The 11,420-nt window shown below is 40.9% G+C and overlaps 1 protein-coding gene across 1 annotated transcript; it reads left to right on the top strand.

The window, feature by feature from the left end:
* The first annotated feature begins 695 nt into the window (after positions 1-695).
* LOC109046539 (NIPA-like protein 2) lies at positions 696-10,367 on the top strand. Its single transcript, XM_019064297.2, has 12 exons — positions 696-790; positions 1,391-1,471; positions 2,286-2,354; positions 2,492-2,660; positions 3,434-3,493; positions 7,488-7,609; positions 7,801-7,897; positions 9,030-9,168; positions 9,239-9,327; positions 9,424-9,487; positions 9,576-9,670; positions 9,747-10,367. Exons 2-12 carry the CDS (start codon positions 1,466-1,468, stop codon positions 9,851-9,853), a joined length of 1,017 nt encoding a protein of 338 aa, XP_018919842.1. The 5' UTR covers positions 696-790; positions 1,391-1,465; the 3' UTR covers positions 9,854-10,367.
* The last annotated feature ends 1,053 nt before the right edge of the window (positions 10,368-11,420 follow it).

The following is an 11,420-nucleotide window of genomic DNA, read 5'->3' as shown; positions in this document are numbered from 1 at the left end:
GGTTTATATAATTCAGCTACAGTTAACTCACAGCTGACTTCTCTTCCATATGAAACACAGCTTTGCACTCATCTTTTCCAGTTAATCGGTGACCGACTCCAGCTGGAGTTTAAATGGTTAAACTGTGACTTCTTGTTACACAATTTTTAGCTGTTTTCATCTGCGCTGCTGTGCTGCATCTTCTCACCAGCAGAGGGAGACACAGTCCGGGTGATCGTTAGTGATGCTGGTCTTACTCTGAGGGAAGAGAATGACATGAGGTGAGATGAGAGACTGTAGTGTTTACATGCAGTCTCGTCAGAGTGATGTGGCATAGAGAGATACCATCATGCACTTATAACTACATGACGGCAATGAGAAGAAAGCAGTTCATGGTGATTTCTGTTGACAGATCAGTGTCTTTGCAAAGAGAATCACATCTTCTCAGCGAGAGACTGGAGACTTGCTTTTCTTTTCTTTTCTGTATCTTTTACATGATAAAAAGCCATTTTGATTGTTGCTACACTATTTTGGCCATTTTATTTGTTAATGTTTCAAAGGCCACTTGTGTTACTGTAAACCTTACAATCACACATTTAAACACACATTCTCAGTGTTAGCATGCAAGAAAGTGCTGTAATGTAAGATAATAGATCTACTGTCCATCCAGCATAGACTGCCCCCGCCTGCAACTCACACACACTCACAGAACACTGTTGTCCTGCCCTGCACAAAGAGTCCTGTAAGCATGAACACACACACACACACAGAAAGTCCCAGTACTGCCTCTCATTCCTGTACCGGAGAAGCCGTATGTATTTCTGCTCATATTTGTTTTGTTGAAAATATTGCTGTTAATATTCATAATAAGTGTGGACTGAGCCTTTCAATGCTTATCAGTCTGGTTATTTCATGGCTTGTTGAGTGGTTGCTTATTGTGAAGTGTTGTTGGTGTTTGATGTCAGGTTGTCTGTCAAGCCTTTTTTTTAAGATTTAAGATTTGTAAGATTTATGGAATTTAACATGAAGAAGGTCAATACGGTCCAAAATTAATTAGAATATTTATATGAATATGCATTATCTGCCATTAGATCAGCAAATGTGAAGAAAATAAAGTTCAGTTAAAAGAGGTGATCTGAAGAGTTTTCTTTCTGTCACTTTGAAAGTCAATGTTATTTTTGTTTACATATTTTTCAGGAATATGAAGGGTTTGATTCCCTGTAAAGTTTTCTATTCTTTTTGACTCAGATCATGGTTGTATGTCATGTGAAATTGCTGTCTGATCTGTATGAATGTACACAGATGGTAAAACAGACTGATCGTATAGCTCTGAACAGCAGCTGAATATCAGAGAGATGAACATGACCACAGATGTGCTGAATTTGTGTCTGCTGTTCTTTTCATTTTCTAGTGGTGCAGTGTGTTTGTGAATGTGGTTATCCACTCCCTTTACATGTCTTGTGGGAACGATAGGTGAAGATCCAGGATGGAGGTACAAATATAACCTCAAAATAAAGGAAACCTCTAATCTGAAACTAAACTCAATCTACAGTTACTACAACCTCTAATCTGAAACTAAACTCAATGTACAGTTGCTGCCATCTCTAATCTGAAACTAAACTACAACTACAGCGACTGCAACCTCTAATCTGAAACTTAACTACAACTACAGCAACCGCAACCTCTAATCTGAAACTAAACCCTAACTACAGCGACCGCAACCTCTAATCTGTAATTAAACTACAACTACAGCAACCGTGACCTCTAATCTGAAACTAAACTCAATCTACAGCAGCTGCGACCTCTAATCTGAAACTAAACTCAATCTGCAGCGACTGTGACCTCTAATCTGAAACTAAACTCAATCTATAGCTGCTGCGATCTCTAAACTGAAACTAAACTACAACTACAGTGACCTCTAATCTGAAACTAAACAACAACTACAGCAACCCCAACGTCTAATCTGAAACTAAACTACAGCTACAGCAACCATGACCTCTAATCTGAAACTAAACTCAATCTACAGCAGCTGCGACCTCTAATCTGAAACTAAACTCCAACTAACTAAACTCAATCTACAGCAGCTACAACCTCTAATCTCAAACTAAACTCAATCTACAGTGACTGCGACCTCTAATCTGAAATTAAACAATCTATAGCAACTACACCTGAGAATTCAGTTCTGAGTTTTTCAGCTAAAAATCTGTAGAGTTTTACTTTAGCATACACTGCACTTTTCTAGGTGTTGCTGATTTTGCACATGTAGCTCATGTTCGCGCCCCTAAGATGATGTTTTGTGTTCGTAGGTTTATATCGTGGGGATCTGCATCGCAGTATGTGGAAACTTTCTCATCAGCATTTCCTTAAATATCCAGGTGAAGCTTGGATTGCTCACACACCTGTGCACATGATCACACACACAAATGCTCTGTCAGTATTTTGGTGGCATGTGTGTTTGATGTTTAGAGGTCAACTCTTCTAAACTGGGGTAGTGTCGCTGGTGTTTGTGCAGAAATACACGCATGTGCGGCAGTCGCAGCGAGGGACGAAGCCATACTACACCAGCCGTCTGTGGTGGTGCGGGATCCTGCTGATGGGTTTGGGGGAGCTGGGGAACTTCGCTGCGTATGGATTTGCTCCGGCATCGCTCATCGCTCCTCTCGGCTGTGTTTCTGTTATCGGTAAGACCTTCCATCTGTCCATTAAAACTCTTTCCCCGCCATTGACGAGTGATCTCGTCATTTAGAAGACAACGCTTCCCTGCCTACTGTTATACACTCGGAGGCGCTATTACACATCTTCCAAATGAGTACAAAACCTCCCGAACAAAAAACACACATGAACAGGACAGAAAAACTAGCGATCTCTTATGTAAACGGGTGCATATTAAAAATAATGCGATCATCAGCAATAGACAGCATATACTGTAAATGAAAACTGCATTATGTTATGGAGTAAAATGTTGATCCAGAAAGTGGTATATGTCTATGCAAGCTTTGGAGGTGTTGATGGAAGCGATTTACTGTATTTATGCTTTGATAATCATACTGAATATTATCCAGATGTAGTTTTTGATAAATGGGATTTTCTCACCTTTTTGCTCAAAATTATACATTTTTATGAAACCTACCTATATTCAAGTGTTGATTAAAAAAAGGAATGATTTAAGCTAGAATAAAACAGATTTTTTAGTTTATAAATAGAGGCTTTGATCTTTATATAAATATTCATAAAGCAAAATATACTGTAGGCCATCAAATTTGAGTGAAAATCATTAAAATCGCTCGCGGTGGCTGGAAACTTTTTAAAAAAATGCTTGGGGGGAAAGAGTTAAAACACGGCACAGTCAATCACAGGTCTGAAGGCTGTAGTTCTGTAGTTCAAGTGTCAGTATTTTACTCTTTGACTGATGTTCAGAAGCATGTAAAGGTGGTTCTGTTTGTCTCTCTTTCAGCAAGTGCCGTCATTTCAGTGGTGTTCCTCAAGGAAACATTACGTGCTTCAGACATCCTCGGTGAGATTAGAGTCCTTCTTACATCTTATAATGAAGATCTTCAACTTTTTCCTAGTTTTATCTTGTTGTATTGAAAAATAATTAAACTCAAATTATATATATATATATATATATATATATATATATATATATATATATATATATATATATATATACATATATGCAAAATTCAGCCAGTTAGTATTGAACTACAGGGATGATATCGTCACTAGTCCACATATGTGATCATGGAACACAAAACCAGTGATAAGGGTAAATTAAATGAGAGTGAAATTTATCATCTGAATAGTCTTTCCATTGATGTATGGTTCATTAGGAGAACAATATTTGGCAGAGATACAACTATTTGGAAATCTGGAATCTGAGGGTGCAAAAAAATCTAAATATTGAGAAAATCACCTTTAAATTTGTCTCTAAATGAAGTCCTTAGCAATGCGTATTACCAACACCACCATGCTGAGAGATAAGTGCCTAGGTAACCGTTTCCCCAAGTCAGGACTTGAGGAACAGCATCCCTACCAGCGAAACCGCTAGGCTTTACGGCAGGCTCAAGTCTCCAATCATCATAGACTAACTCACCTGCCAAAGTCTGGAGCTCTAAGAGTGGAGGTTCCAGCATAACGACTCTCTAAACCGAGAGGAGACCTAGCTACACTCAACGCCAGAGGCAGGTAGTGAGGCTCAAATAAAAAGAGCCTACTCACATTACTACCTAAGCGGAGCTCTGGGGAGTGTAGGCTTCAGCACTGAAGAGCAAAGGCTTCAGCAGGATGACTCTCTTGAACGAGAGGAAGCGTAGCACTCTTAGAGAAACTCTTAAGAGAGGAGACCTGGCTACACTCAGCGCCAGAGACAGTAAGCGAGGCTCAAAGAAAGAGCCTACAAGCTCAATCACTGCCCATGACAGAGCTCTGAAGAGGCTTCAGCAGGATGACTCTCTTAAACGAGAGGAAACCTAGCACTCAACCCTCTTAGAGAAGCTCTTAAGAGTGGAGGCCTCAGCATGATGACTCTCTAGAACGAGAGTAGACCTGACTACACTCAGTGCTAAAGACAGTAAGGGAGGCTCACAAAAAGAAGAGGAGCCTACCTACCAATAGTACTGTCCAAGCGGAGCTATGGAGAGCGGAGGCTTCAGCAGAATGACTCTCTTAAATGAGGAAACCTACACTCAGTCCTAGTTTGAGCTCTTAAGAGTGGAGGCCTCAGCATAACGACTCTCTAAAACGAGAGGAGACCTAGCCACACTCAGCGTCAAAAGCAGTTAGTGAGGCTCAAAATAGAAGAGCCTACACTCCTCTTACTGCCTAGGTGGAGCTCTGGGGAGCGGAGGCTTCAGCAGAATGACTTTCTAAAATGAGAGGAAGCCTAACAACGCTCAACCCTGGCAGGGGAGCTCTTAAGAGTGGAGGTCTCAGCATAACGACTCTCTAAAGCAAGAGGAGACCTAGCCACACTCAACGTAAAAGGCAGTTAGTGAGGCTCAAAGAAGAGCCTACGCTACCTTTTTGGGGAGCAGTTGGGGGTTCGGTGCCTTGCTCAAGAGCACCTCAGTTGTGGTATTGCTGGCCCGAGACTCGAACCCACAACCTTAGGGTTAGGAGTCAAACTGTCTAACCACTAGGCCACAAGTTCCCCTCTCTTACTGCTTAGGCAGAGCTCTGGGGAGCGGAGGCTTCAGCAGAACGACTCTCTAAAACGAGAGGAAACCTAATGATGCTCAACCCTGACAGGGGAGCTCTTAAGAGTGGAGGTCTCAGCATAATGACTCTCTAAACCGAGAGGAGACCTGGCTACACTCAGCGCCAGAGGCAGTTAGCGAGGCTCAAAGAAAGAGCCTACAAACTCATATCACTGCCCATGAAGGAGCTCTGAAGAGCGAAGGCTTCAGCAGGATGACTCTCTTGAACGAGAGGAAGCCTAGCACTCAACCCTCTTAGAGTAACTCTTAAGAGTGGAGGCCTCAGCATGACGACTTTCTAGAACGAGAGGAGATCTGAATACACTCAGCACTAAAGACAGTTAGCGAGGCTCACAAGAAGAGGAGCCTACCTACTAAAAAGTACTGTCCAAGCTGAGCTATGGGGAGTGGAGGCTTCAGCAGAATGACTCTCTTAAATGAGAGGAAACCTACACACTCAATCCTAGTTTGAGCTCTTAAGAGTGGAGGCCTCAGCATAACTACTCTCTAAAACAAAAGGAGACCTAGCCACACTCAGCATCAAAGGCAGTTAGTGAGGCTCAACATAGAAGAGCCTACACTCTCCTTACTGCCTAGGTGGAGCTCTGGGGAGTGGAGGCTCCAATTGGATGACTCTCTAAAATGAGAGGAAACCTAACAATGCTTAACCCTGGAGGGGAGTTCTTAAGCGTCGAGGTCTCAGCATGACGACTCTCTAGAGCGAGAGGAGGCCAGACAACACTCAGCACTAAAGACAGTTAGCGAGGCTCACAAAAAGGAGCCTACAAACCAATAGTGCTGTCTAAGCGGAGCTATAAGGAGCGGAGGCTTCAGCAGGATAACTCTTTTAAACGAGTGGAAGCCTAACAACACCCACCTAGTTGAGGAGCTCTTAAGAGTGTAGGTGTCAGCATAACGACTCTCTAAACGAGAAGAGACCTGACTACTAAATGCTAGACACAGTTAGTGAGGCTCACAATAGAGCCTACATACTAATAGTTCTGTCTAAGTGGAGCTCTAGGAAGCGGAGTACACTGCTAACGACTCAGAAGCTAGAGTACTAAGCTAGGAGTACTAACCATGCTCCTAAGTGTCGTAATTGGCACGAAGGCCCTCAGATGAGGGTAGTACTCGAAAGCTCGCCTGAAGAGCGATTCCTCAAGGTGGCCCACAAGAGCCTAACAACCTAGCAGCTACAGAGCTCTGTTGAGAGAGCACTAGGAACTGTGATCTCAGCATAGCAACCAAAGTAGGAGCCTCACAGAGAGCATCACAACTCAAAAAACTTTTTTACACCAAGTCAGGAGCCTCCTTCACCAATAATGTAGATAAACCACATTATATACAGTTCCTATTCTGTAAAAAACAGAAACAAAAAAGAATTCTGGAAGAAAAAGCATTCCTCATCAGACTCCTTCCATGCCCCGCCTACAATCCCAACCTGATTAACTGCCTCGGCAGCAGCGAGACCCGAAACACGGGTAAGAGGCACTAAATTCTCAGAGAGAATCAGGCATTCTCAATGCAATTACATCTCGCAGTGTGGCTATCTCTCCTCTGAGAGCCGTACACACTCTGTTTAAACACTTAATTCCATCAAGAATCAGGCAAGAACAGAAACCGCCGTGAATGCATCTCATTAAGCTTGTTAAACTCCCCCGAGAGGCGAACGCGCTCATGCAAACACTGGCAAAAAGACTCGAGTACAGACCTCTGCTCTAGTAGTTCCGCAAATGCAACAGTGAGCGCATCCTACTCTCTCATGAGTCAAACGTATATGAGCTTCGTACACAAGGCTTGAAGACAAAAAAAGAGGATGATGTGTTCTACAGGTGCCCTTTTATAGCCGCAGTCGCTCATTTGCTTACGTCATAGGCTCCCGCCTGCCAATGTCAAGTTCATTGTCGTTATTTCAATCATGCTTCACGCACCGGCCATGCTGACATCGTTCCCATAGCGCCCTCAGTGTGGAGTTCCCTTTCAAAAGGGAATCTATAATTTTGACCCATACAATGTATTTTTGGCTATTGCTACAAATATGGTTATGGTTTGGTGCTCCAGGGTCACATATATGAAATCATTCCTCCTGAAATCTGGAGATTATTATTAGTTCAATTCGTATTTGTTGTTGACTAAAGCTCATTGGGTCCAGACTGAATCAGTTCAGTGTGATAGAAAAGCATGAGTCTTGAGCATTGCCTGAAGAGTGCTTCAGTTTGAACCAGTAGGAAATGAGACATCAGCCTTCCACAAACTGCAACACTCCAATCAACTTTCCTCAGAGTTCTTGTAATGAAGGTGTTTTATTGGCAGGAGGTGCTTTAGCTCTGACCGGCACCTACTTCCTGGTGACATTCGCCCCTCATTCATCGCCTCATGTCACGGCCAACATGGTGGAGCGCTCGCTGGTCAGCTGGACCTTCCTGATTTACTTCGTAAGTCTGTTCAATCTTGACCAAGTTACAGTACAGCTTACCGATCACATTTTATAGAAGAGGCCATTAGTAAAGTGACACCTAGAGATCCACAAACACAAAGTGAAAATGAAGACTCCGACCAGCCTGAAAGCCAATTATTATAAACTACGTGGTTCCTCAGAACTAATATCTTATCTGTCTCTCTGCAGATGTTTGAAATGATTCTCTTCGCTATCCTAATGTATTTGTACAAGTGCAGGAACATAAAACACATCGTTATCATCATGATCTTGGTGGCATTACTCGGTAAGAACAGATTCTGGGGCTCATTCTTCGTATGTCGCTTATTACATCCGAGATGAAATGTCACATCCAAGATGATATCATCGCGCTAATCAGGATCTGGCTAATTTGGTTATTCGAACGAGCCTGTTGTTGATGATTAGTATGGCTGGATTGAGTTATCTGAGATAATTGCACATTCATGGGTTGGTTTAAATGTGGTTATGTATTGATACTCGAAACAATGATCAGCAATGCAGCGATTGGCTGGTGGCAAGACAGCAATGTAATGACATCATATAATTAAAAATACACCTGACAAAAAACAAATTTCTGGACTTTTCTAAGGAAACAGCCAAGCGAACAAAACTATATGTTATAATAGATAAATGAAATGTGCACTGTTTTTATTTTATTTTAATTTTCATGATTCACAATTATTTATATTCACGATTTCTAATATTTGTACAGACTTTAAATTTTTATTTCAATGTAGTAATTAACAATTCATTTAATTTTATATTTGAACAGATTTGTTATGTGACAGCATTAATTAAAGTTTCTTAAAGGTCAAGATCATGTTATCTGCATCTCCTGCGCTCCATCAAGCCGCTCCCATAATAGCTGTCATCACTCAAATTAATGCATGACTCTACATTATCTGTATAGCAAGTGTGTAAGACTCTAATACAATTACGAAGTAATTATTTTATGACGAATAAATCTTTCAGTAAGTAAAACTGGCTGTGTTAAAGAATACATAATGTTATTATATTATCTTTAAAAAAAATTTAAATTATTATTCTTTTAAATTATTGTCCCTAGATCAGTAGGATGCTCTTGTAATAAAATAGCAGTGGTAGCGGACAGATTTTAAGTATCAGTTCTACTTAAAAAGATGCAATCTAATCCTGTTTACATGAAATAAGCCTGCTCCCGAGCAGGTTTAAGCTTACGGACCTGTTGCTATGACAGCAACTCCGGGATGAGCTTCGAACAACCAAACTATCTAAGATCATGCCAAGTTATCAATCAAATCCAGCTAACCGAGTTAGCGACGTACGAAGAATGGGAACCTGGTCTCAGTGTGAGACTGTTTCATAACGATGCATAACTGTCTTGACAAATAGATCAGTAAAAAGCATATTTGTTGCAGCTTCGGTGACTGTGATCTCAGTGAAAGCGGTTTCAGGAATGATCACAGAGACGATCCGTGGAAGTCACCTGCAGCTCACCTATCCCATCTTCTACATCATGTTCATCATCATGGTCACTTCCTGTGCCTTTCAGATCAAGTGCGTCTGACACAAGCTTCTCACTTATTGTGCTCAGAAGAATCCTGCTAATTTCTTTCAATTTGCTCAGGTTTCTGAATCAGGCCATGAAGATGTTCGACGCCACTGAGATCGTGCCCATCAATTACGTTTTCTTCACCGCAAGCGCCATCGTAGCTGGTCAGTTGGTTTAAATGTGTTTCACTGAACAGAGACTAGTTGATTTTCCTTCCTGTAAACACAAAAATGCTTAACAGAATATGTTTGTATTTCTAGGCATTTTATTTTATGAAGAATTTTATGGTTTATCTTTGATATACATCATCATGTTTGTGATCGGGTGAGTGTTTCTCAAAGATGATTGTAGTATATAAGAATAACAATTATGCCTATGTGTTTGCGGTTTAAGATGTGTGTGTGTCACTCAGGTGTCTGCTGGCGTTTACTGGAGTGTTTCTAATCGCGAGAGCTCGTCCCAGAATAAAGATGGACCGTGTGTTCATTTCAATGGGCCAGATTCCAGGTATCCCAATAACGCCCGACATCAATCAAGCCGTCAAACACTCAGGATATAATGGGACTGTGTTTGTGTATTTCAGGCAAAAGCTGTACAGATAAAGTGCAGCCGCAGTCAGATGACAGTAAATATGGAACACTGGCATCTAAACTCACGTGCAACAGTGGGATTCAGCAGGACGAGCCATAGACAGAGCGCCCCCCGCAGGAGGAACAGAGAACCACACTAACGCTCAGTGTGTGTGACTGAGTGCAGGTCCGACTAACTGAGTTTTGAAAAGGTTTCATTTTGAATGCATAACTGTTTAAGTGTTGTTATTATTATGATTTTTTAATAAACTAGTTTGAATATTTGAGTACTTGCCTAAAGAAAAGGGTCACGTCACGTCATGTCATGAGGTTCGTAAAAAGAACATTATTTTGTGTATTTGGTGTAATGAAATGTTTTTGTGGTTTAGGGTTAAAAAAAAACATTATTTTCCACATACTGTACATTATTGTTTCTCCTCTATGCCCCACCTTTCTGAAACGCAATTTTCACAAAGCTCATCATTCTGTAAAGCGAGGTGCGCTCTGATTGGCCAGTTATCCAGTGTGTTTTGATTAGCCGAATAACTTAAGCATGTGGTGGAAATGTTATGCCCCTTACTATATTGTGATGCCGTCTCCCAGCACGAGACAAAACCAATAAAACCCATTACAAATTAGCCATTTGTTGCATCCAGTGGGGATATAATTACTGATATATATCAGTATAATGACTTATATTGTGTTTTTACGCATTGTGTTGCTTATCGCACTGTGTGAACATAAAACCATGTCTGCATTTGTGACTGGAGAAACGACAAACAACAAGCACTACTCTACACTGCTTAAAACCCATGTTTGAATCATCAGTGGCAAATTCTTTAAATATGAAAACGTACTTACAGACTGTGAGTCAGAAGTGCCAGACTGTCCTTGCAAAGTTATTATTGCCCCACTTTATAGAAACAGAGACCGGCATTGTAAGCTACTCTCCCAGGAAACAGTCCTCATCCTCCATAAAATGAGCAGCAGACATCTGAATATTTGGGTTAAACTGTTCTGGTATAACCAACGCATGATCCTCTGAGTAAATGCTAATTAAGAATCTATTTGTAGGGAGGGTCATAAGCATCAACATGTTTTAAACCAATGAGAAAAATAAAAAACAGCAATATAAGAACCTTTTGTGAACTTTATATAAACACCAAAATAGACTCATAACAAATAAACAACATTCAAACCATATTGCAAAACCACACTGCACACAAAGATATATATATATAGAGTTCTGTATATGGGTTGAGGTAAGATGCAAGTCTTGATTGTCTTCAAGGAATCAAAGGATGTGGAGGTTTGATGGTAAACGAACCCAATAACTGTAGATGACAGTCATCAAACATATATACTTCCCGTCAAAGGCAGTCCATAGCAACAAGCAAATCATGAACCTCGCAGAAGTATTCAATGTGGCATAATCCCAACCAGGACCACAGAGTTGGTACAAATTAATTTAGCAGATACAGAAAAGTCCTTCTACAAAACACAAAATGCCTCCTGTTATTTATCTGCATCAAATCTTCTATACTCAATAAGCACAAAGATAATATTTTACCAGTTAATAAAACTTAAGCATTAACTTGAACGTTTTACTTACAGTTGAGCATGAAACAGACTGTTAACCAACAGGACTTTGTTTGACCAAGGAGGTCAGCCATTAAATTTTATTCTAC

The sequence above is a fragment of the Cyprinus carpio genome, chromosome B16 (assembly GCF_018340385.1).
Source record: "Cyprinus carpio isolate SPL01 chromosome B16, ASM1834038v1, whole genome shotgun sequence".
In the NCBI taxonomy this organism is placed as follows: Eukaryota; Metazoa; Chordata; class Actinopteri; order Cypriniformes; family Cyprinidae; genus Cyprinus; species Cyprinus carpio.
Note: the sequence above shows the minus strand (reverse complement) of the source record. Positions and strands in the feature narration are given on the sequence as shown.